Consider the following 27,584-nt stretch of genomic DNA (forward strand, 5'->3'; position numbering starts at 1 on the left):
TGTTTCGTGAAAAGGAGCAACGGGATAGCTCTTGGGGGACCAATTAGCCATGATCTAGGATCATGATTTTTTGGTATTCAACATATTAGGAATTCACTTTTCACACAAAATTAACATACAAATAAAAATCGAGAACAGGAATTTAATGTTATTTATTTTAAAAAACTTAACTCGAATAAACAAACCAACAAAATCTCTGATTTACATATACAAACAAAATACAAAATTGGAAACCGATTATTTTGGTTAAAAACACTTATGTGTTAAATTAATTATAAAGTTCCATTTAGAAATACCTATGAAATACAATATTAACAAAACTAGATTCAAACTTTGGATGGTAAACTAACTTAGTAATTATATTTATAAAACACGGTAACTTAACATATAACATCAACGACTTTAGATTTCTTGTTATGCAAAAATATGTATTTATGCGGTAATATTTTATAACATATGATAGATTCAAGCGAAGTATTTTACTTGGCTTTACCACTATTCTAAAACACAGCCAATGTACGTATGGGTACATATCACTAAAATCAAATTTTAATCTTACTTTCATTAGTAAAAACTTAAGTGTAGGTATATAATTCTGTCATAGAAAAAATAGATTTTTGTTTGAGCTGTGCATCGTTTAATAAACTATATAATACACATTAACCACACTTTATCACAAACTGAACACAACTTTTCCTTTAATAAGTGAACAAAGCTAATCATTTTGCTATGTCACATTTTTAGTACCTCTCAAACAAGTACTTCCGTGATCAAATTAATAAAATCCGATACATCAATCAGTAAATGCAAAAAGCCAATTTCAGACGCCTACAATTTCGTAAGAAATCAAAATGCAACTATATACATCAAATTCCGAACTCAACATTTGTTTACATTACCTTACTTGAAACTTTTAAAATAACAAGTCTTGGAGACCTAGAAAATAAATTAATCTATTTCTACAACATTAATCCACTATAAAATTGTTAAAAATATAATACTACATTATGTAATATAACAATATTAAATATTTAATAATAAATAAATCAATTTATTAATGTTTGGCGATTGGTTCTTCATTTAAAAGAAGACAGATTAAATTCGGCAAGTAATTTGAAATTTACTCTTAGCAAAACAAGCAAGGTCAAGAAAGTTATCCGTTCTGCATAGTATTTTATTTTAAACTCAACCGCCAAATCATCTTAACCTAAATGCCAAGTAAAATACTCTATCTAATATAGAAGTACATACATTGGGTACGAGTCTTTTTTCATTAAATTCATAACTTCTATCACCTAAGAATTTGTGTAGATCTGTTTTTTATAATCTAAAGTAGGCACTTTTTGAGTGTGGTCTATGTTAAACACATGGCACTATTTATCTTTTCATAAAATTGTGATTACAGCCGACAATATATGAAGATATTGTGAGGTACTAAAATAACGGTTGTAATCAGATTCCCGAAATTCCCAGGTGATATCAAAAAGCAATAACGCACTTCGATAGTAATGAACTTAATATTAAAACTCTGGCCAGCAGATATTTTCATATAAAAAACTCTACAATGTAAATTAATAAACTAGTCTACCCAAGTTACTGATAAAACTTTCTACCATACTTAACATTTGACGAATAAGTATGCAGTAAACAACTAATAGGAACAAGTTAATGACAATTCTTTACATACTATATACAATGTTTAAAATAATTGTTTTTTTCTCTTTGATTAAAGTGAACTGGTACTACATACAGATTGATAATTATTAAATAAATGACGAGTACCATCTGTATTAATGTTAACAATTTTCTACTATATACCTATAGTGTTGTTATATTAATAAACTGGGGTGAGGTTATGTTGTATATAATAGTGAGTATTTCGTATTAAATATTTATCCAATTTGCCAGATGACACTTGGAATATAAAAATCAATTTGTTTAACAATTCCAATAGCTGTAAGAAAATTAAAACAAAATAAATGACCGTTTTATAAATATTTAAAATTGTGTACTTTGCAAATTACACTAAAGGATTGTTTTGATTTTCTAAATTTGTGTTCCACACTAGCTGCCAACTCTCATTTAAAAATGCACTAACTGTTAAACAAAATGATATTCTCCTGTTTTTAGCTAAAATGTTACATAAATTGAATTAATTTACAATAGAATTAGTAATAAAACATTCCAACAGCTATATGAAAAGATGTGACTCATCATTTAGTTTAGATACACACATATATAAATGAAAGAAAAAAGAAGTGGTCATGTAACTAATATCCTTCCAATCATTTGAGGTCCCTGCATCATTGTGTGTTGCAATTAGAAACTCATTCCATTTCTTTTTGATTATCACCCCATGTAAAACAGTGATACAGGAACAAGGATTATGATTAAATGTGCACAATAAAAGTCTGTATTACTCCATTATTAACAAATTCATAACCAACAGTTTGATTAAAATAATGTAACCACCTCTATTTTCTATTAATACCCAGAGAAACAAGATTAAAAAAACTCTTTCCACAATCGAAAAAACGCTTTCTTTTACTAAAATTGGACGTGTAGGTGATTTCATCAAACATGTAGAGAAACAGGGTGCAATTAACCAGATTGTAAAACATCCGAAAACCATATGGTATATAAGTACAACGGGGGAGCTTCAAATGCATCATCTCTCGAAAAGTAGGCATTTACACTATTTTGATTTCACGATGCTTTCAATTAGATTTTTACGTCCTGTGACCATAATATAAAATATTAACGAATTTGCTACCATTTCAAGTGACTTAATGAAGCAAATATTTTACCTAAAATCAGTAATAAAGAATTTTAGACACCCTGTGTAACTGGAAAATAAAAAAAAACCGATTTAGGTAACAACTGTAACCTTTATTGCCAGCCAATTATTTTGGCATTTTAAAGTTGAAACACAATTGGAATGTAGCGAGGCAATTTTTCAATGGAAAGAGTACAACATACATCGTAACACTAGCAAATGTTTTGGATAACACCCCCACCAAATGTTGTAAAAGAATCTCGGATCGTTAATACAACATTTGTCTAAAGTCTTAACCGTACTTATAAGAGAATAATTCCCGCATATACCTTAAAGTGAGATTCATACCGTTACAAACGAAAATTAGAGGCCTACCTTTCATGTCTATTATAAATCTTGAAGTCCAACTATAGGTGTACCGCCGTTCACTTTATCGATTATCTTATTTACATAATCCGTTGTGTTTCCAGCAATCATGCCTTCTGAAAAATAAACAAGTTTACAATGACAGATAAATGTGTTTAAGAAAATGCATACTTGTTATGGTTTTTACAACTTTCTCCATGTGATTTGAAAGCTCGTCTTGATTTTCAGTAGGATCTTTCAGTTTTGAAAGTAAAACTTGTTTGCATTGCACAATGGCGTTTAGAATGCGACCTGCAATAATATAAATAACAATCAGTAATTCTCAAGTATTTATGCAACATTTATTAGCAAATATTTCAAAATCATATTCAAAACACATTCGTTTCAAGTACTGCCATAGGCATACAATTAACACACGCATGCTGGGCAAAGTGTGTACGCCTTTATTTAAAAAATTTGATATTTATTGTCGAGTCAAGAATTACTGAGTTTATATTCAGATTTTCAAAAACTTCATACAGCTGTTCATACATGATGATCGGGGTGGGTCTACAAGGGTGGTTGGAAACTGTTGAAACTATTAGAGCAATAAACTGAAAACATGTATATTGTATAATTATGACAGATGAACTAACTATTTTTATCGTATCATAGTTACAATAAATTGAATAGGTAACTATATTTATTTCAACATTCCCTCCTAAATCTTTAGTTTATCGTTAAAATGTCACCTAATTGATCCTCACTAGTAATGTGTTTCACTGATAAAACTTTCTCTTCAACTTTCTTTTTGAATTTAAATTTCCACCGATTTGTAATGGCTTTTCGATTTTCTGGTAAATCTACCAAAATCCAGGTGTGATTTTCTATCAATGATTGCATCTCTTCCTCCATTGCTTGTTTCCAATGTCTACTTTCTGGTGATTCAACTGCCTCTTGATAGGACTTTGGTTCATCTACTTCAGCAATCATTGTTTCAATTAATCGTTTTGTGCAATGAAGATTTCTTCGATTTCTAAAGTTATATCTTGGTTGATCCTGTCCATCTTCTTCCGATTCTTGCAATTCATTGTCATCAACATCAATATTTTCATGATTCTGTCTATCTTCTTCCGATTCTTGCAATTCATTCTCAGCATCAATATTTTCATTTTCTACCTGCTCTATTTCTTTTTCTCGAACAAATCTGTTCTCTCCTGGATATTCTGCTACGTAATTTGGCTTCTCGTCAAGGTTAATGTCAAAGGTGATCATTTTTGATATGCTCATTAGAATGGTCCGTACAATTTACTGGTTCAAATACAACATCTCTACTACGAAGTATTTTCCTGGTAGAACTCAACCAAACACGAAAACCATCCATCTCTTCAGAATAGCCAACAAAAATACCTTTTTGACATTTCTGGTCCCACTTCTTTCGTACTTGTTTTGGCTTATGTACAAAACATGTAGTACCAAAAACGTGCAGTTTGTTTAAATGTGTAGACTTGCCCGTGAATATTTCAAGAGGTGATTTACCATTTTCATTACTAGGCCCCGTTCTGTTCAGCAGATAAACAGCAGTGTTGACTGCTTCGGCCCACAATCCTTTAGGTAAATCTTTCGCCGCTAACATTGTTCTTGCAAGTTCGACTACAGTGCGATTAGAGCGTTCTGCACATCCATTCTGCTCGCTGGTATATGGATTTGAGACACTGAGGATTACTCCTTCAGATTTTAACAACGTTGTCACATCTTTGTTGTTAAATTCTCGTCCACCGTCGCAACGCAACATTTTTAGTGGTCTTCCGCACTGATTTTTCACAAAATTCAAGACTTCAGCAATTCCTTTTGTAGTTTCTGATTTTTCCTTAAGAAATTTGATCAATCGGAATTTTGAGTAATCGCATGTAAAGCAGATAAAATATCTCGATCCTCCATACGAAGTGATTTCCATAGGACCACATAAATCAACATTCATGACTTCACCTTCTCGTTGAGCACGTTGTTGCCGTAGTTGAAAAACCTTACGATGCTGCTTACCTTTTACACATGCTTCACAAAAAAAATCTTGTTTGGTGTACTCGATTCCGTTACGGTTTAACACTTTTTCAACTTGTACTCTGTTTTGATGTCCGAGCATTTCATGCCACTCTTGAATTGATTTCAATTTCGAAGTCACGTTTGTTTCTTTAGTATTACTTAATTGTAATAAACTATTCGCTGGTACTTTCACCTTCATTATCATTGTGAATAACTGACCAACTCGTCTACCCTTAGCTTTTGTTTTTTCATCACTGACGAAAAAGCACTCCTTTTGATTTGATTTGAACTCGTATCCTTTGTCTAAAGCTGCTGTCACGAGAATAGATTTCTACGAGCAGCTGGAACAAAGAGAACATTTAACATTCGAAAATCAAAAATTTTACCATCAACAAAAGTTTTAACTTCTACGACGCCTTTTCCCAACGCATCCATCGATGTCTTGTTTCCAATGTGGACCTTGACTGGTGTCTTAAATTGTTCAAAAGATGAGAACCACTCGCCATGATATGTTAGATGATCAGTGGCCCCCGAATCAACAATCCAAAAATCTTCGTCATTTTCCGCATTCAAGACTTCCGTAATGAAAGCGTTTTCTCCAGATTCCTCGTTGTAAAACTTCTGTTTACGATTGGGACAATTTCGTTTTATGTGATTCTTGCCTCCGCAACCATAACAAGTAAACGTTTTCTTTGTAGTTACACCTTTTGTAGTATTCTTTTTATGTGAAATCTGTGATTTGCTCCTATATCGACCAGCTAGTAGTGCTCCTGTACTTTCTTCTGATGCCTCGCTTTGTAGATGTCTTTGTTTTCTTCGCGATTCTTCGGATGTTAGTACATTCACCAGGTTATTAAACGTTTGTTGTTCGTCTGGTCTGGCCCACCATGCCTGCTGTAAGTTATCATAATTATCTGGTAGCGTATCCAGAAGTTTTACTACTAAAGACATGTCATCTTGTTTCACATTCAGTGCATTCAGTTTCAAGATAAGAGTTTCGAACTTTGAAATATGAGTTACCATATCATCTTTCTCATTCATTGTAAAACTAAAGAACTCCGCCTGTACTACATGAGCAGCTTGTTTGGTCTGTTGCTCAAATATACTATGAAGTTTTATCCACATCTGTCTTGCTGTATTGCATGTCACCAGTAATGCCATTATTTTGGGTTCTATTGCTTTGACCAATGCTTGACTAGCAACTCTGTCCGCTTTATCCCAAATCTTCAGGTCTCTAATATATTCTGCTTTCTGCTCGGCAGTAGCTTCCTCATTCAGAGCCTCTGGCATTCTGAGATCTCCATTACATATCTCGTAAGCATTTGTATACGCTCGCAAAACATTCCGAATGGCGAATTTCCATACAGTCCAGTTATCAGTTCCTCTCAATTTTTCTATACTTCCTCCTTGATGCTCCATAGTACTTCAACCGTGTTAACCTTTAAAGCGAACCACGCTCTGCTACCATGTTGAAACTATTAGAGCAATAAACTGAAAACATGTATATTGTATAATTATGACAGATGAACTAACTATTTTTATCGTATCATAGTTACAATAAATTGAATAGGTAACTATATTTATTTCAACAGAAACCTATGTTTTTCATAATGAGGAGGATAAAGAGGGCCGTCAGAATATTGACTTGTGAAAATTGTATACTATCATCACAAGTAAATTATGAATCGACACCCAGATACCATCTTCATTCATTCAATATTGAGCCCCTATAGATAAGTGAGAAATACAACAGCTCAAAAGAAAGTGAGGACTAAATATTGTTCATTCCATGCCCTATAGAAAATCGCTTGCCATCAGGGTTGGCACGAATCAATTCATATGAATTATATAAGTCAGTAAAAATAAAAATAGAAAACAACAAAACAATGGGTACCTTCAACGCGCTTAGCTGCTGAGCGCAAAATTTTATTGAACGCATTGCTAACTACCGTGGTTAGCAATTGCTTACTTCAGCTGACTGCAAATGCTCAGCATCAATTTTTAATTCTAACTTCTGCTGTCAGCATAAAAAAGGCGGGATACCAGGGCAATTTGAAGGTTTTGACAGTACATTTGATTTAACCTATAATTCCGTATCAACCTGAAAATTGATATCCAAATACAAATATAGAAAAATGGAAAGCGACCAAATTCAGTTCTTACTAGAAGATAAATTATTTATGTTATTGTGCGTTCTCATAATTAATGTATTTATAACGTTATCATTATTAGCGCTATCAAGAAATTCAGTAAATCTATAATATAAAATATAAAAATAAGTCGGGTTTTCCTTCCTGACGCTATAACTCCAGAACGGCTGGACCGATTTGGCTCATTTTGGTTATGAATTATTTGTGGAAGTTCAGGGAAGGTTTAAAAGGTGAGAAAATAAAAAAATCGTACGGGAAGAGGTAAAAAAATTGAAAAGTTCCTTACGGTCGAGTTTTGCTTGCTACCGTCGCAGTTAACATGGCGCGCAAGCGACTTCGTGCCTTATTATCTTTAGCATATTTAAAGTTCCTTTCGGTCGAGTTTCGCTTGCTACCATTGCTACCAAAAAACACCATTGAATTTATCTATATAAATAAAAATGAATGTTTGTATGTTTGTATGTCTCTTATGCCTGCCTAAACCGTTTATCCGATTGTGATGAAACTTTGGGGAATAGTTGGACGTATGTCCGGGAAGGTTTCTATATAATAAACATAATACAAAAATTTCCGTCTGTCGGTACGTATAAATGTCCCTCCCTTATGCTTGCCTAAACCATTCATCCGATTGCGACGAAACTTTTGGTAATGATTGGACATATTTCAAGGTTTTTAAAAGATGCATACAAAACTGTTTTTACATGTTTTATTAAGCTTTTGGTATACCCGCAAATTTAAAAATAAGTTTCACAGAATTCCTTCCGTTTTTGAGGTTTCGACTAGAACCAGCAGGATTATATTGTGCCAGTAGAAAGGTCAAATTACAGCAACTTACAACGCCACCTGAACCCACTGAATTCTTTACTTCTGTCAGGGCAAAACCCTCTATTGACGCATTTCTTGCAGAATATTCAACAGTTATTTAAACTGATGTGTATACCAAATGACATCATTTTTTGGTGCAAATATAATTCGTGAAAGGGGTTTCAATCCAAATTTTAAGGTATTATTTTTTCTGTAACCAACATCATACACATCTATTCCAACATGTAACTACGAATACGAAAATTATAAACACCCGTGCGAAGCCGGGTCGGGCAGCTAGTAATATTAATATTTGATCCATCACCAATTAACATACACATACAATACAAGTATGTTGAATTTTGAATTAAAAATGTCAAATTTGGGAGCATTCAACACACTACATTTGCTGACCGCAAAATTAAATCAGCTGCTAACTTGTGCTATGTTCGTTGAACGTACTGAATTTTTTTTTGGAAAATTGGAGGTAATGTGAAAAAAGTTGTTCATTTTTTTTTATTCCCTACAACCTTTATTTCAAACATTTTCGAATAAAATTAATAGTTTTGCCACACTTTACCTATATAAAAACCTCAAAAACATACGCTGTGTCCGAGATAGATGTCTATCATGGGGACCTCAGAAAACCATAGAAGATACGACGATGGTCAAATCAAAGAAAAGAGTTATTATCATGCTTTAAAGCAAACCAAAAGAATTCCGAAATTTGCAGATTTCCATTGTATTCCGAAATTAAAAAACAATCCCATAAAAAAACAGAAAAGCACACAAAAAGGTATTCCCAAATGATTAAATGAATGATGAAAAAAATACTTTCCGATGATTCCAGACTGAAAAAAAAAACCTTTCTGATTTCTAGAATGAAAAAACCATTCCAATGATTCCGCAATTAAAAAATCATTTTGGTAATGAAAAAACATTCCAATGATTCCGGAGTGGAAAAAACATTCAGATGAATGTAAAAAATTTGATTATTACTTAATTATTGAGGAGAAAATTGTAAAATTTCACTACCTGCATGAAAACTCAAAATCGTTATTTATTTCGTTGCCAAAACACCGCTAATCCAGCACACTCAATTCCCCACAATGAAAAAAAAACATTCTGATGTGATGATTCTGGAATTAAATCAATCAATCACATTATATCAATAATAGTTGCAACTATATAAGAATCATCAAATAGGTACATGTATATTTGTATGACAACAAATTATGTTAAATAGAAAACAGAAACAACACAAATTATAAAATTTAATAAGCCCGAATATCATAGATCAAAAAAAAAGAGACAAAACTTGTTCACTGAATAAAGGTATTTCCTGTTAGATAATTACTAATCACATTTTTTATCTGAGTTATTGGCAATGATGTCAGATTATTTATTCCCCGTTCATCTTAGTGTAAAAAGACGCATTTGCTTTTGTAAGAAAACCATTCCAATGATTCCGGAATGAAAAAAAATCATTCTGATGAAAAAGTTTATGCAATAAAAAAAATTCCCATGATTCTGGAATGAAAAAAAATCATTCTGATGAAAAAGTTTATGCAATAAAAAAAATTCCCATGATTCCGGAATGAAAAAAAAGAAATCAGTTTTGCTTTGTTGTAATTTCAGATTTACCTGAGAAATCAGCGCGGGGACGCACCGATGACAGAATGGCCGTGTAGCCGAAAAAAAAATAAAATAAAATGAAAATTGTCCAACAGAAATCTGTTTCGCTGTCTTAATTTTCAGTTTAAGCTGAAAAATCCGTGCAAAGACGACCCGTTGACAGGATGACCGTGTAAGCGGAATTTCGTTAAACATGAAAACATCACGCGGGGAGCGCAAGGGCCAGCAAATCCACACATAGGGGACTTCGTACGCAACTTCCAAGAAAGACGGTCGAGAATTAGAACAGCTTATCAAGGTATCGTTACTGTTTTATAAACCCACATTTAAATTGTAGTGTTTAATTAATGGACACTACGCCTCATCTTTTTTATCCTTCTAATTTTTACATGTATACAATGGGCCGTATGAATAAAAGTAAGCAAATGCTTATACTTGAAAAATTCAAAGTAAATACTTGTAAGTGCTCCTTCGCACTGGGCAACTTAGCAGCGCTTCTAAGCAGAAGGACAGGACGCAGTGCAGCGCTGCTAAACCATGCTAAACAGACCAGTATGAAGGGGCAGTTACAAGTATTTACTTTGAATTTTGCAAGTATAAGCATTTGCTTACTTTTATTCATACAGCCCAATATGTTCATATGTAAGAAATAAATATTAATTTGGATTATCCATGCTTTTCACTTATCCATGTTTCGTTTGGCCCATAGAGCACAGGTAGTCAGGGTTCTACTCCATATTCAGACCCAGGAGTTGTAAGAACTTCCAAAATCACAATCTGGACAATTTAAAATCTTTGTGTTAAAAGATGCAAAAAAAGTAGTAACTCCTACAACTAGTGGGCTACCTAGAGTCAACTGTAAAGAGAAAAGGAGGTGCCAAGCGCGTACTAAGTCCACCAAGTCCAATTGTGATACCTGCAGGCCAATTTTTAAACTGGGAGATAAATCTTTCTGGTGCTCTAAACTTAAATACAATGTGTAATGCCGTCGATAGTATGGTCCTAACCTAGTAAGAGAAACAGAGGTTTGTCAAATGTCTGAGTGCTATGGTATTTGAGGGCCTCTATGTGCTATCGACCCCCCCCCCCCTATTGCAGCCTTGGAAAATGACGTGTCACAGTAATTTATTTAGAAAACGTGAGGTTACTGCTTGTTTATTAGTTGATTTGAATTTCGCGCCAAGTGAATGCACATGCTGCCCCCATGTAGGTGTCATTTGTCAATTCAGCATTAGCAGTCCATCTTAATTTATAAGTTCACGGTCTTGTGTTATGCGTTTACTGTAGCTTTTACAATGTTTAAAAAAATCACTGCTGCCATTGCACGTATGAATCCTTCTGCGATTTGCCTTTTCAATGCTAGGAACTTTAAAGAATCCATTGTCAGATTATGCTCAGTAAAGGAATTGTGTTACTGCAGTGGAATTTCAAAAAAGATGGACTGGTCTTTTTAATTTGGTAATCTTATTTTACTACGAAATAGAGAGTACACTTGCAGCAAATAATTAATTAGTGACACTTTTAAAAATTGAAGAAAACACAAAAAACTAAAATAGTGGTAGTTCTATTTGAAAAAAAAAATAGTTATGGCACTTTGAAATTCAGAAAATTTACCATTTCATTGCTGTACCGCTAGATCCAACTTTCTCATTATCAAAATGTTGCAATTTATTTCTTAACTTCCACAAACAAGTTCGCTAAGATATAAAGGTGAGGTTTGCTTATGGAGAATTATTCAGGAAGAAAATAATATTGCAAGATTAACTAATGTTAATGTTAACAAATGACATTGAAACAACTAAAAATATACGGAGTGTACTATTTTTAAAAATCACAGTTTATTATTACACCGTAAAAATGGGACACCCTGTATATTCAAAAATAATGTCTGTAGATGCGCAACAATCTATAGATGACATTTTTGCACAATAGTATATTATATACCGAGGGACTGAAGTAGTACTTTTAATCCCGAAGGTAAAGTTTATGGCCCGACCGAAGGGAGGGCCATAATTTACCTGAGGGATTAAGACCACTACTTCAGTCGCAAAGTATATACGATATTTTTCGTACTTCCGAAACTGAAACACTTAATATGTATGGAGTTAGAGAACGCGTTCTTTCAAAAAATCGCTGCTGAACAAGTTACCATAGGAACGTTGCGTTGGTATGACAATCCCTATGCTATGGTAACAAAAATAATTTGGAAACTGTCATTGCTAGTGTCATAATTTTGGTGGTGGGTGACAAAGGTGTATTTGATATTGATAAAAGAGCAGCCAAAGTACGTAAAGAATTGATACCACCGAAATCCAAAAAACTATATGAGCAGCAGTACGATGCGTATAAGAAGTAGTAGCCGCATACAAAATGTGGAACAACCTACTGTAATTGCCTTGTTAGTAATTTCATCCTTCCGGGATTTTCGCACAAATTTAATCCCGGCGGGACAAAAAGTGACACTTCAGTACTTGTTATAATGGAGTGAAGTTGTCATTTTAGTCTCGGAAGTACGAAAAAGGATTTTTTATTATGTTTTACCATGTATTATTGACACTGGTGTGGGACCCTGTATCATTTCTAGTTCTACTAGATTTAACTGTGATGAAACACAAAGTCCCCCAAATATATTGAAAATTAAACTTCATTACTCAAACCAATATTTCTTTGAGGGGACCAAACAGAATATTGCTTTTTCGAAATACTCTCATTACACATTTACATTTTATTATGCATTACTCAGATAAAGAAATAGTGGAACATATGATTATTACTACTTACGATGTTCGTGTTCCAGACCGTGTAATTTAATTTTGTTCGCTTCGTGCTGAGCTTTTTTCTTCAGACGGCAAGCTCTCGAAGCCAACTTATTTTTCTCTTTTCTACTCTTCGGCCGTACATTAAACGGTAATTCACTGACCGGAGTCATATTATTGATAACACGTCCCAACTTATCCAATTCTTTCCCTATATTGAATAGTTTTCTTGGATTCGGTGTCAAATCGTTGCCATCACCTTTGCGCGCTTTACCGCTATGTTTTATTCCTCTCATAGAACATGTGGGACTGAAGACGGGATCTGTAATTTCGTTAAGTATGTGCGGATCTTCCATTTTTGTTTTCATTATTAGACGTTGCCCTTTAGGTCCCTTCGCTTGAACGTTGTACTGCCAGAAATATTTTTCACGTTTACTCATGATCCTAAACGATTTATCGTTTTCATTGTCCGAATCACCTAAGACAGTAAAATGAGGGTAACAAAGTAAGGGTTAGTAATCAATAAATATACCATCGGAAGAATAATCCTCATAATGCTCGCTGTCTTCTTCTGTATCCGCTTCGTCGTTTGATAAATCTGGGGCTTCGGGACTTAATACACCAGTTGACAAAGATGAAGCTGACCCGGCTTCTACCAATGAACTTGTCGACAATAAGTGTTTGCGGGGCTCTCTTCTTTGCCATATTTGCTCAAGACCAAGATGAGTAGGTGCAGATGAAGACAATCGTGAGCTCTGTGTTCGGAGCAATTTAACAGTCGCTGTGGGACTGGTTGATTGGCCGACACTTGTTTGCCCTGCCGGCGACCTGTCTGGAGAGCCACTATAATTTTCGCGTTTCAGTAGTAACTCATGGAGTGCGCTGTGTTTATGTGAAGAGACGCCGCTAGGGGGCAATGAAGGGGACGATGCAGATTGTAATAAGGAAGACGTGGAACTCGTTTGACTCGTGGGGGAAAATGCAGGTATGGCGGTTTTATTGGTGTAAGGCTCAAATGGGCTAGATGTGGCGCTGCCGGACTCTAAGCTTCTGTAAAAGAGAAATAAAATAGTCAATAATGTGAAACATAGAACCCTTAAGATATATTCATAATGATTACAACCAACAATTTGACCCATGTGAAGGTATTCCCAAAGTTGAGATAATGAAATAAATTTTGTTGAAAAATGCTCTGTGCCTGTGCAAGTGGATTTCAACTTTCTTATTTGTAAATATATTTCTAAAAAATACAGCAAATACTATCATTTCAAAAAAGGCAATATGATCATGTTTAAAAATAGCGTGTGAGCATGCGCAAATAAAATTTACATTGACATTGCGATACATGCAATTTGGCAACTGTTTGCTACCGTTTTCATTATTTTATAGATTTTATTGCTACATTAGCATTAGGAACTAGAAGCATAACTTCCGTAAGTCACACTACGATATTCTGCGCCAAAGCTTGTGTAACCCAAAAATACCATCGGGTTTACCAAGAAAAAGTACGCAATTTATTTCTAATCTTTTTCCTTATTTTGAACGAGAAAGAGATAATGGTGGTCCACTTTTACTAGTCGCAGTAGTAAGAGAGGTGAGAGGTTACTTTAGTAATATAAGAATCCACACATGTAACAAGTTTCATTTCATAGAGAGTTGCGGATGCATTTGCAAACAATGATTTCTATTTCACAGATTTCTAAATCGGGCAAACCTCTAGAAAGTCCTTAAAAACATGGCAATGTAAGAACCCGTGAGCGATGTTGATGGTTTCACACACGCAGCCCTTCAGAACTCCATTTACGATATGATCTATCACAGTAAGTTAAAACACACGTTGAATGATTGAATGTAGATACGCGTTTATGCCAACTGTGCAAAGATTATACACGGTGTCCATTTTTCGAGTGCCACTATGGGGATCTCACTTATCTTAAGAGATAGAACGTTGGTTAAATGGGGGCAAAGTTGCCAATGTTCGTGCTGAATAAGAATCTGAAGAGAAATTTTAAATATCTTTAATAGTTTTGAAGATATCGCAAAAAAACGAAAATGTCTGATTTTTGTTTTTAATTTTTTTATGATAAACTAATCGTAGTAGGTACCCATTTCTAATTAGCACATTATTCAGACACTTTTTAATGGAGATTTCAAATATGGCATCCTGTTTTTAATAACTTTCAAGATAACGGAGAAACACGTGGCAACTTTAGTTTTTCTTATGGGCGCCCTTTTGAATTTTCACATTTTGAGATTACGTCTTTTTTTCTCTTTACAACGATATATCCACACATGGTGGTTCCGTATCACATTTTTCCTAAAAATACAATTTTTAATTTTTTGAGAAGAGTGCTTTGGAAAAACAAAACGTTCTTCTGTTGTGAACAAAAGGTTGACTTTCATGTAGTGTAATTTAGGTTTATGATAGTTGTATTGCGAAAATGCCTTTTTCAAGTGCAGATGAAAGAGATATGATGCAAATTTACTACACTTCTCATCGAAATGCTCACATATGGCTGCTGCAACATACTTGCAGCGTTATCCGGAGCGGGAACAACATAGTTTGAGGTATTTTTCTTTGCTGCATAAAAACTTGGGCGAATATTTCTTTTAAACGATGTAGACAGCAATATGGTGATAGACCCAATGAATATGAGTAGGCAATTTTGCAAGCGGTAAAAATTTTACATGATTACAACTACTGATCATTTAATAATTGTTAATTAGGTGCAATAAAACAATCCATCTGTCTCCTCAAAAGAAGTCCAGCTGAATATACAAAACATTGCCAGCCGACCTTGATGAACTTCGTTATAGAATTGTGAGCACTCTCAGGAACAAGATTAGAAGAAGGGATGTGTCAAGAGCCATAGCAAATCTTAGGAAGAGAGTGGCACTGTGCTCAGAATTAGGAGGTGGGCAATTTGAACACATGTTGTGATGTATTTTGTTCTAATTTTAATTATAATTTTCTTGCAAAACGAAGGTTCAATTCTGTTCAGATGAAAATCGAATTTCTACTTCTCTGACAACGCTGCAACCAGACAGATGCATTAAACTGTCAAACTTTTGTTTACAACAAAAGAACATTTTGTTTTTCCAAAGCACTCTTCTCAAAAAATTAAAAATTGTATTTTTAGGAAAAATGTGATACTGAACCACTGTGTGTGATATATCGTTGTAAAGAGAAAAAAAGACGTTATCCCAAAATGTCAAAATTCAATATGGCGCCCATAAGAAAAACTAAAGTTGCCACGTGTTTCTCCGTCATCTTGAAAGTTATTAAAAACAGAATGCCATATTTGAAATCTCCATTAAAAAGTGTTCGAATAATGTATTAATTAGAAATGTCTACTACGATTAGTTTATCATAAAAAAATAAAAACGAAAATAAGAAATTTTCGTTTTTTTGCGATATCTTCAAAACTATTGAAGATATTTGAAATTTTTTTTCAGATTCTTATTCAGCACGGAAATTAGCAACTTTGCCCCCATTTCACCAACTTTCTATCTTTTAAGATAAGTGAGATCCCCATAGTGGCACTCTAAAAATGGACACCGTGTATACAGGGTGTAAAAAAAGTATGCTGCCAAACTGAAACCCTGGATAGTAGGCAACCAGCTGAGCAGAAAATACTTGTCTAATCAGTACCGTTACGGAACTATGAACCCCTAAAGACGACCAATGAGCGCGCCGTATTACGAATACCGCAACACAGGGATGCCGATGCGATATGTATCCGACTCTTGCTGCGTTAGGTGAACGGTGGGGAGTGACAGATTGTGAACTGTCAGTCAACGCGCTGGTTAGTTATCTGAAGCCTGTGTTCAGAGTATCGTCTTCTTGGATATTTTTTGTGAAGTTTTATTTACCTTTAATTATTAATCTAACCATGGCCAATCGATTCGACTTTGTGGAGCGACGAGATATGCACTTTATTTACGGCTTAGCTGACGGTAATGCGCGAGAGGCAGTTCGTCTTTATGCCGAACGATATCCTAACCGTGTCCAGCCTAACCGCGCGCAATTTGTCAACATCCATCGAAATTTAGGTGAGCATGGCACGCTGGGTCGCAATCCTGATGCAACTGGCCGTCCACGGACTCGACGAACAGTGGAATTTGAAGAAGCTGTTTTAAATAGGATTAAAGAGAACCCGTCAACCAGTACTCGCGCAATAGCCCACGAATTGGATTGTTCAAACATGAGCGTCTGGCAGGTTTTGAACGACGAAGGAATGCACCCATTTCACTTACAAAAGGTTCAAGGCCTCTCTCATAATGACTACGTACCTCGAGTAGAGGCATGTCAATGGTTTTTGCAGCAGTGCCAGGCCGAGCCCGACTTTGCATCTTTGCTAATGCATACCAACGAATGCTGTTTTACGCGTGATAGTCTAATCCGACGCACCCATCTGTGCATTGACGTTCAAGGTGGTCACTTTGAGCACTTGCTTTAAAGAAAGCGAGAAAAAAAACGGCCCTTTTCAGGGCCACAAATAAAAATTATTTAAAAAAAATGCCCGAGGCGAGAATCGAACCCTGCGCCTAACGCAGCAAGAGTCGGTTACATATCGCATCGGCATCCCTGTGTTGCGGTATTCGTAATACGGCGCGCTCATTGGTCGTCTTTAGGGGTTCATAGTTCCGCAACGGTACTGATTAGACAACCAGTTATTAAGTATTTTCTGCTCAGCTGGTTGCCTACTATCCAGGGTTTCAGTTTGGCAGCATACTTTTTTTACACCCTGTATATTATATTAAATTAATATTTCTGTAGATATTATAAACTTCAATCCATTTAGCAAATTCTGAAAGAGAAAAACGTATTTAATGGGTCCAGGGTTCCAGAAGAAAAGTTGTTGCGAATATTTTGCTATCAAAAAGATGATTAAAAAAAAAAATTGGTGTTACCCAATATTGGACTATCAAGGGCCCATTTTTTAGATGCATGTTATGTAAATAAGTTTAAAAAGTCATTGTGCCGCGAAACGTCCGTCGTTTTGACATGAAGATAACAGTGGCTCTGCTCGTGAGTATGGGGTAAGTCCAGATTGTAGTCGTTTTTCAACTTCTGCCGCTACGTAGTGCGAGCGTTGTTATTACGAAAAAATAATTATAATGATTTAATTTCTCGTTTACGTCCAAATGATAATGTCCACCTTGGTGATAAAGAATTGCGACATAGACAACCTGTTACAAATAACTACTACATTTCTTTTAGTAAATGGTCAATAAAAGACGTTGGTATAATGGGTATCCTACCCACAATGCAACACTGTATGGCTGCCTACATAGGTATTCTCTTCCAATGATTGCATGATGCAATGTAAACATACTTAGTAATGACGTCATAATACACCGATGACGTGCGAAAAATCCTACTATTTACTACTTTTGTTTATTCATTTACTACTACTGTAAAGTAATTTGAATTAAAAGTCATTAAAACAATAAATACTTATAACGTGAAAAGAGACATCAAGTTTGTAATGGCCAGACACGAACTCAAATTATTTTTGCTATTCTTCACCAGAGGCAGCATTTGCTCTACATACGTAAGTTTGAAAACTAGAACATTTTTACGTACTACCCAAAATCTGACAAAATGCCAATGCCAATATAACTGGTATCACTTGTAATTATCATAACAGTTACAATCATTATCACTAAATAAATATTAAAGATTTATAAATTAAGATAAACATCTAATCTCAGAAAATACCTAGGTACCAATCCTTTAAAAAATATCAAAACACAAACGTACCTATAAACACGCTTTAATACAAAAGATAGATAAGTAAACACAAATAAGTTTCCTCATATCAGTTTTAAGTCAACAGTTCCGCCATGAACCAAAACAAAGGGATACCTAAAGCTAAACTATATTAAAAAGTGTAGACAATGAAAATAATATAATTGAAAATCAATAGCGCCCTACTTTCTCAGCATTTGCAAACAAAATTTCCAGAGACATTCACATAAAACAGACTAAATCGGACAAAGTTTCCATTGTGCATTGCTTCTTCTGCAGGTTATAATATACTCCAAGTTCCCTTGAAGAAACGTACCATGTACACAAAGGGCTTAAATTTCTTATGTGGGTCATTAAAATGTACGGGAACTTGAGAATATTAAAACGGTTCATATTGTTTTAGCATATTGTAACATGAATCGGCATCAATTTCAACTTTTGAACACAGAGTACAGTTCATCCTCGAGTTCATCACTCAGTACCTATGTTAGGACATAAACAAAAATTTCACATAGACATCAAAAGATGGAGAAAATTTCTCAACGCCCTACAAGTGCATCGCATTGCAGCAATCTCTCATACTACAATCCAAGGGGTGACCAGCATTCTAAATGTTGATTGTCCATGTCCACCTAAACATTATATGAAGGTATTACTTACACTCTGAATATTTTCTGCATGTTCAAAACCAGGTACTTGATAATAGAGAAAATGTTTTTTAGACTACAAAATTGGAAAAAGCGTACACCCTAAATCTTCTACCACACTCCTTCGCGAATGTACACCATTTCGACAAATTGTTGTTTTATCAATGAAGTATCAAAAAATCTAACAGGTAAAAATGAAAGTTTACTATGTATCTTTTGTGTCCTTAGACTCCACATTCAATAGGACTTGCATCAAGAGAAGCCTATACAGGATCTTTAAACTTAAGTAGGCATTATTGCCAACACGATGATGAAATTTAAAAATAGTTCTTTCATTTAACTGAACTAACAGTAATAGATTTAACTATCTTTTTGGGTATGTCCTTTTCAATTTAGTAAAATGGTTTCCCAAATTCCTCCTTCAAGGTGGCACATTTCTAAACAAAGTATGAAAAACATCTGATCTTGGAGAAATTTGTTAATCTGGAGATCTACACTCCTAAAGATCCATAATTTGTACTACGCGTAAATTTTAAATCACAGATGCCATCCAAACCAACCCTTTTTCAAAAGGTAGGCCATCAAAGGATAGGAATTTTAGAAAAAATGTTTATAAAATTGAAAAGGCCAATGTAACTGTGACTATTTTTATTACGTGGTAAATATACGAAGAATTTGTAGTTTTAAAGATAATTAGATTTGTAAGTGTTAGTTTATTATCAAAATTACTACTTACATTTTGATTCCAGTCTAATTTTTTATCCTAGGTAAAGTAAAAGTGCAATAAATGTACAGGGTGTTTATTTGTAAGTAGAAAGTTACAAAACTTCATATTAAATAATATCACTTTTTTAATTAAACACCCTGTAAGTATATCTTTTTGTCATCTTTTAGCTCTTTCAAAAACCTTCAACTTTTGGTAATAATGTCCTATATCTATCTCTGATAGTTTTCGAAATATCTGGGTTTTCCTGGTTTTTATATTGTACCTGTTTAGCGCTCTACTTTGTGAATGCACAATGTGGCTCTCGATCGGTTCTGTTAATTATACACTGTAACAAGAATACAGTAAATCAAATAATAGTACAAAAATGAAAAAATATATATATATATATATCAGTTAAATTTCATTGTTATTTGTTATTTAACAAAAGTATCCATGAGGTAAGATACTTAGTATCAATCAGATTAAGTAAACCTATTCAGTTTTATAATTCCACTTGATGTAATCGCAGTAAGTGTAGTGCAAAAAATGATAATACGTATCCAGTCGTATCTATATCTCAGATGTAACAATACAGATGATAAATTAAAAATAGCTTAAAAAACACACACCTATTATGGATTACCTGTGGAATTCAATTTAATCAGCAGTTCATTAATTTACAAATCTTTGGATTTTACTCATATTATTTTGGAGTTGGTAATATTTATATCGAGTCATACCATTTTGTAAAAATGTGTGATAATCTATTCCCCCAACACATAAAGTTAAGCCACTCCTGCTACATTTTGGTCAATGTAAGAAAAGACTCGGTTCACACCCACAAAATTATTAAAATTTTATTTGTGCAATCTACACATTTTTTCAAAACGAATCAAATGATTTTGAGAAATAGCAATATGACAAAAAATTCAATATTCAAGAGAGGGATGGCCACATAAATGTTCTTTATGAAGCCGAATTTCTAAATTAACACACTTCTGAATTTGAGCAAAATCCGTCAAGCAGTTCAAAAAATCACCAACGAATGTACAGGGCTATTCCGTATATTTAGACAGCGCGTAGTGCGTTTATTATAGGGTAAAACGTTAGTCAAAGATGCAAATTTGATAAATTTTTAATGGAACACCCTGTATATTTTTCAAAAATTGAATAAATCTTTTCTTTCTGATTTCAAAAACATATATGTTGACATTTTTTTGTAATGCAATTTCTATTTTTTTTTCTTCTGTAGGTATAACCCATATTATAGATGGAATGGATTAAAATAATTATGAACGCAGAATAAATAACTAATTATTTATTATTAATCAGGATCAAATCATGTGTGTGGAAACTACGATTTGGTTGGATGATATATTCATGCAAATGTTTCAAGAAAACTAAAAAAATCCGAATACTTCCCAAGAAATACCAAAAAAACTGAAATTTGCCAATTTGGTTTTTATTTTTCTCAGATGCTATTTGAACGGATACAAACAAATAGAAAACACTTTCTCATTGCCACTTTTTGAGCTCTACAAAACACTGTTGAGAGATTTTCCATACAATGTTTCTTTTTTGAGAAATCATCAACTTTATTTTTTTATATGACCTTTAAAAAAAGTACATACTGTATTGTATTTATTACGAATCCAACGATATATGTCACACATAAAAAAAAAGTTGGAAACTGTTGGTTTCAACAGGATGGTGCACCCACATGCTGCTTCGGGTATAAAAATAAGTCTCGCTTTATTCAACCTGTACATAATTATAGCACCCGACATAAAACTAATCTAAACCCTGGTAAACATAGGACAGCATTATTCAAGAATAATTTAATTTATCAATGCTGCAAAATCTTTAATGTACTACCAGACGCAATTAAAAATATCCCTACCTTTAGTTAGACAATTTAGGTTAAAACTCAAACAATTTTTACTTCTATATACATTTTATTGCTTAAGTGACTACATCTCGTTATCGAAATAAAAAGAAAACGCTTTTCGTAGTTATGTTAGCATGTTAGTATATCTTGAGGTATATCTGTAGATAATTATATTTTTATGTATATTGTTTCATTATATTTATATTTACATTATTTTATATTGGTAATTTGTCAATCTTGTTAGTTGTTATTCTTTTCTATGTAATTTCTGCTGTTACAATTTATGACAAATATTGCATACATTTCTCTATGGAATGTATTGGCAATATAAAAAAAATATACTATACTATACTATACCACACACAACGCTCTAATTGTGCCGGAATACCTATCGGATAACATTTTCATTTTTCAGGAAATTTGTCTGATAGGTATTCTTGCACGATTAGAGCGTTGTGTGCAGGTGCACCATCCTGTTGAAACTAATAGTTCCCAACTTTTGTTTGGTGTGCGTAACACATATATCGTTGGATTTGTGATAAAAAATGCTACTCAGTACAGTATGTCCTTTTTTTACGGGCAATATAAAAAAATAAAGTTGATGATGATTTCTCCAAAATGAAACTTTGTATTGAAAATCTCTCAACGGTGTGCAAAGCTCAAAAAGAGGCAATGAGAAATGTTCTCTATTTTTTGTTATCTGTTCAAATAACATCAGAGAAAAATAAAAACCAAATCGGAAAATTTCGGATTTTCTGAATATCTTAGGAAGTAATTGGATTTTATTTTATTTTGCCTTTATTTTTGAGTGGGCGGAGTTTCAGCCAAGGCTGCTCTACCAACCCAACCCACTATACATTTACAAATATCCATGCCCGAACCCGGATTCGAACCAGGGACCCTTAGCACCACAGTTCAGCTTTAACTGAACTGCGCCACACGAGCCAACCGATTTTTCTGGTTTTCTTTAAAGGCATGATAATAACGGTTTAATTGTGCAACTTTTTCTTAATTTGACCATCGTTGTATCATCTATCATAAGATCATCATAAGATATTCAGGAATAGATATGATATTGGTGAACATTTCTGATTCAGTAAGAAAACTTTTAAAAAATCTCTAGATCAAGCCTCAGCTCTGGTTGGAAGTATGTTTTGAATGTGAAAATAATTACATGGTAACTTTAAGATAATTCATACATAATTGGATACTTTACTTCATTCATGTTTCTTGATAGTAACTTAATTATAAAGTAATAAAACCCAAACACAAACAAATACCAACGTAATTGACGCGCCTTTTGTATGGAACGTGATTTTTAATTAGCTGTGAAGTGGGAGGAGTCGCTCTGTTTATACCATATAATTAATACGTTTGATGCGTCTTGAAAATGCCATGAAGAAACTGAGAGAGCACAATGTGGAAGGTGGGAGGCATGTTGGTGCCTATGCTGCAGGGTTTACATCAACTTTTTTTATTAGCAGACAGATTTTTCTGACGTTTTAACGGAAGCTGCTGTTTATAGGTAAAAGCAACAGGGTTCGCCTGAATGAACCCAACCAGAAAAAACCACTGAGGTTTTCATTTTGAAATAATTAACAAGTTTTTTTACATGGGCTGGTTCGAAATAAATTTATATGGCAAAAGTAGGTATATTTCAAATCTAATCATACACGAATCACTTTCCATTTTTAAAATACAAAAATAAAACAAAGATACTTCCATATGAGGTCGTTTAGTATTAGTTAACAATTCAAAACAGTTCAAAACTTTTATTCTTATTCTTACCCATAGTAAAATGTGAACCACCACAACATAACCACAATATTGTGGCGCCTTTTTTCATATTGTCTAATTGCGATCGAAAAGTACTATTACTCACTTTTACACGAAAAAGCCAGAAAAAACCCACCCTGAAAAGCAATTGGGCATATATATCAAAAATAGACTACGCATGCGCCTTCTCAACTTTAGTATTGTGGGCGGATTTTTCAGAAACGAATTTGGCTGTGGTAACTAATTTTTCAGCAAAAAAAGGCTGTTAATGTGAAAATTCGCGCTTTGTAAATCGTTTACGATTATCAACATAACTTGCTGGGAACCAATTTTGAATTTCTGAAGTCCTCATGCAAACGCCCAATCATTGAAGTAAGCATTGCTTGTTCTAAAAACATTTATGTCAACTGCATAAAGTAACAGATGCGAAACCAGTGGTCATATCATACTACTACCGATAATAAATATAAAAAATAGCAGTGGCCTCAGATTCAAACTCTGTGGCACTCTATGGATTTGGCAACCTACTAACCCAATGACATTGTTCACCACAGTTTAATTCATGGTTACGCAGTGCAGATATGATGTAATTACCTGAACTAGCTCACCCTGAATACAATATGTCAACACCAAAGTGGTAAATAATTAGACTTCTTATTCAAAAAAGCCATAAGCAAAATTGGTATAAATTTTGAAAACCCCTTACCAAATCTCACGGTTTCCCAAGAATAAACATGTTGCAAGGTTTATTCAACAATTATTACTATTACTCGCAATTGCAAGTAAATATGTAACACTAGGTAAGTGTACCGACTGGGCGCTCTCTGTTTACAACATAAAGACCTTGAAAATGGGACCACGGTAGGTCTATTTTTTTATATAAGTTAACTCTGCTCTACCCACTTAGACCGTGGACCAAGTTTGGTGTTGATTGGTGCAGAGGTGTAGAGACGCCTATATCCAACATCAGACAGACAGAAAACAGTTGCTTTTATATACAGGATGCGGTTTTTTCACTTTTACTATGGGGATCACGAGACCTTTTTACGATAAAAAGGTTAACAATGCATCTTGTGGAAATAATTCCATGGCAAATTGTGATTGAAACCAAATTCATTTGTTCATCATCTCACATCGAGTCTCACATAGTCACCATCAACACGGCCAATTGCCATAAAAAATTCATTGTATCCAAAATGGCGTCCATAAGTAACCAGACAGTTAATATGATTCAATGGTAACCCACTAGTCCAAAATTTTATTTTAGTACCATCAGAGCCAGAAAAAACTCGTGGTTGATCCATGCTCTAAATGGGGTGATAAACCATACAGGAAATAAATGACTCAATTCCTCAAAACCCCCACATATTTAATTAAATATCCATGGGGAAGGTTTTGAGGAATTGAGTCGTTTATTTCCTGTATACCATCAGAGCACTGGGGAAAAATTCGCTAACGGAGATTTTTTGCTTTGGTTTTATAGCTGTTATATTTATTATTTTATTATGTTTCTCATGATGTTTGTTCTCTTCTGGCGAGTGTAAATGTCTAGTTGCATAATTAACACAAATAAAAAATTATTACCTATAAGCCTTATTATTATCAGTACTCAATTTCTAAAATAAAAGGTTCCGGTACAGTACAGTATTCCGGAGAATTCACACACATTCACCAAAAATGTATTTGTCTTTGTTTGGTAAGTTAATAACTGTATAACATGGCCCTGGCCAATGGCAATTCAGAGCAGCAAAGTGTAAATAACATTTTACTGTCCTCCATAGATAATTGAAAATATAAAACAATATAAATAAATGAAAAGGTAAATAAATCCAACCTTTGATTCAAAATGAAGTGTTAAATTAAATGCAATTAGTAATTGTCTAATTAATACTACTCTTTCGCCAACTTTTCTAAGTAACCCCTCATTGCAAATTTCACTCTACAAATAGCAATAAATCACTATTAATAAATAGATCAGAAATAAAGTGGACTATTACTTGGTCATCACTATTAATTGTGGCCCAGCATTTTCGATTTGTAAAACTCATGCTATAGTTGTGCAATTGTTATACTCTATTACTCATCTTGACAACTTCATGTTTACCAATAGAATTAGAAGTTCAGAACTGCATAGGTATTCTATCGACTTACCTGTAAAATCCCATGCCAGGTTGTGGGCAAGATGAAGCAATTTGTGGGTTATTAAAATGGTTATTAAAATAATGCATTAAAGGCGTAGAAATTTTTTGAGTTAAAATAGGTGTCGAATTAACATATCCATAACTGCCCTCTTCCGGTAAAAGAAGATCATCGAAATTTAAATCTTCCAAAAAGTTTTCATCATTTGCGTTCAGCTCCGCTAACGTTGGTCCTTGAATAAGGTCTGCTTTATCGACTTGAAATATGTCATCGTCGTCCATGTGAATAAGACCCTCCGATTTCGGATAATCGTTATCCAAATCTGTTATTCGAGTGGTCCACATTGTATTACTGCCGTACGTAAAATGGCTCTCAATCGGAACTTGTCCACCTAAGTTATAATCAATCAATAGAGATAAAGGATAATCTAGTTGGCCTATCTTACGTAAGGTAAAAATGTCACTACGTCTGGTCGGAATGGGAACACTGGCGGTTGTATTTATCGGTATATCCGGCGAGTCAGGCTCTTCTTTAACGACAATGCCCGGATCCAAAAAGAAATCACCTGTATAGTCCGTCATACTGAATTATATCTGAAAAATGGCAGAGTTACAACTTCAAATCGAATGTACATAACTTTGAATTACTGTTCAACTTTAATAATAGGAGATAGATAATAAAAGACACCATGGGGTGGTATCAAATATTGTGCAACAGGAATGAGTAAACAAATAATAGTAAGCCATGAGTAAACAACTAACCATTCAACTATTCTAAAATGATCGTGCACGTGTTGTTACTGATAATCGTAGAACTTTAGCCTTCAAAAAATCAAACACATAATATTATCAAATTTCTGATAACAATGTAATTCTCGCGCGCTTTAATCACACACTTCCACCATGCTGGACAGCCTGATCTGACAATGACTCAACAACTACACCTCCGTAGATTTTCACAGGCTACGCGATTAATCCGCCGTGTCATCCAATAACAAATTTGTTTCTAATATAATCATCGATTGTACCGACCGAATTTTCACAATAAATATCTAAACAATTGATATATTGCTTATCAAACGAGCGAAATATGCGAAAACAACACGACAGGTTTACTACTATTATAAAGGTCACATGCATACATTGAATCAATTTCAAACACCAATCCAAATTCAGAATTGAAAATCTCCTCCAATCACGCTACTAATTTTGATCAAAACACAAACACAACAGTAGGTACAACTGCTTCATGAAAATTGCAACGTCAATACGACAGCACTATTATTGTTTATCAAACGTTGATAACATTTAAAGAGTAAATCAATAATGAACCCACGTAGAAATTTGTTTCATTACGAGTATTATGTAAATTGGTACACAACAATTACCTGTCTTTTACTTCACTAAGATTTCATAAATTCATACTCTAAAAGAAAAACATCGCGTGCCTATACAAATTACAAACAAAATATTTATAAGATTAAGTTCTCATTCTTGTAATGGTATCGCCATCTATGTTACATATATTGGAACGACAGCAGTTTTCTTTTTTTTAACTGGTGAGAGTTCAGGTGTTTACCAGTGGCGTATCACGCAGGAAAAAATGATTTATATCGTTGTCATTGTTTATATACAATGGTTGAGTGAAGGAATTAGGTAGAGGACGCAACCTCCATAAGACAAATCGTAGTCACTTTAATCTCTTACTAAGCATTTCCCTTCTCTATCCAACACACTGGAACGCCGACTAGCAATTTGCTGTCGGGATCTGAGATTCCATTAAGCGCTGTGTAAATTTCAAATATGTTCCCGACGAATTCTAGTAAATAGGCGTTGCGCCTCTACCTGGATTTCTTTACTCACAGAGTCTCTGTTTACTCAACGTTTATGTTCTTGTGGATTTATGCAGACACACAATCAAAGAATAAAAAACATTGCGTTCTGTTTAATGTCAACATCAAACACGTAATAGAAATAGGGAATGTACGACGTTTAAGCATAGACATAATGCGTTTAAGGTGGTGATACAACATGTGATAAACAAGTACAGTAGTACACATGCTTTTTTTTTAATTTTTTTTATTTAAAAGGCGCTGACGTGTCAAGTGCGCAAAGCACTCAACCGCGGTAATTAAGACAAGAGGAACAAAAACAATTAGGTTTTG

General features: G+C 34.0%; 1 protein-coding gene across 8 annotated transcripts; it reads right to left on the reverse strand.

Annotated features, from left to right (window-relative positions):
• Positions 1 to 407: 407 nt before the first annotated feature.
• LOC116182171 (protein CREBRF homolog) lies at positions 408 to 26,927 on the reverse strand. Of its 8 annotated transcripts, none has more exons than XM_031502678.1 (8): positions 26,182 to 26,608; positions 25,866 to 26,013; positions 25,433 to 25,811; positions 13,042 to 13,559; positions 12,535 to 12,987; positions 3,314 to 3,433; positions 3,152 to 3,255; positions 408 to 2,807 (listed from the first exon to the last, which is right to left on the reverse strand). In XM_031502678.1, the coding sequence occupies exons 2-7, from the start codon at positions 25,999 to 26,001 to the stop codon at positions 3,164 to 3,166; spliced, it is 1,698 nt and encodes a 565-aa protein (XP_031358538.1). In that variant the 5' UTR covers positions 26,002 to 26,013; positions 26,182 to 26,608; the 3' UTR covers positions 408 to 2,807; positions 3,152 to 3,163. The 8 variants fall into 8 exon arrangements, with proteins under 8 accessions (XP_031358538.1, XP_031358541.1, XP_031358536.1 ...); XM_031502681.1 differs by having other exon boundaries at positions 408 to 1,954; positions 26,182 to 26,607; XM_031502676.1 differs by having other exon boundaries at positions 408 to 1,954; positions 3,152 to 3,258; positions 25,433 to 26,013; positions 26,182 to 26,615.
• Between the last annotated feature and the right edge of the window lie 657 nt (positions 26,928 to 27,584).

This window comes from Photinus pyralis, unplaced genomic scaffold, assembly GCF_008802855.1.
Source record: "Photinus pyralis isolate 1611_PpyrPB1 unplaced genomic scaffold, Ppyr1.3 Ppyr1.4_unclustered_Scaffold4085, whole genome shotgun sequence".
Classification (NCBI taxonomy): domain Eukaryota; kingdom Metazoa; phylum Arthropoda; class Insecta; order Coleoptera; family Lampyridae; genus Photinus; species Photinus pyralis.

What these genes read in the sequence shown, in the direction of transcription:
- LOC116182171 (XM_031502673.1), bottom strand. Translation starts at nt 26,001, where the DNA reads ATGACGGACTATACAGGTGATTTCTTTTTGGATCCGGGCATTGTCGTT. An exon ending in CCTGGCATGGGATTTTACAG is followed by an intron (nt 13,560 to 25,432) that starts GTAAGTCGATAG and finishes TCTCTTTTACAG; the next exon opens with AAGCTTAGAGTCCGGCAGCG. An exon ending in TGAGGATTATTCTTCCGATG is followed by an intron (nt 12,988 to 13,041) that starts GTATATTTATTG and finishes TTACTGTCTTAG; the next exon opens with GTGATTCGGACAATGAAAAC.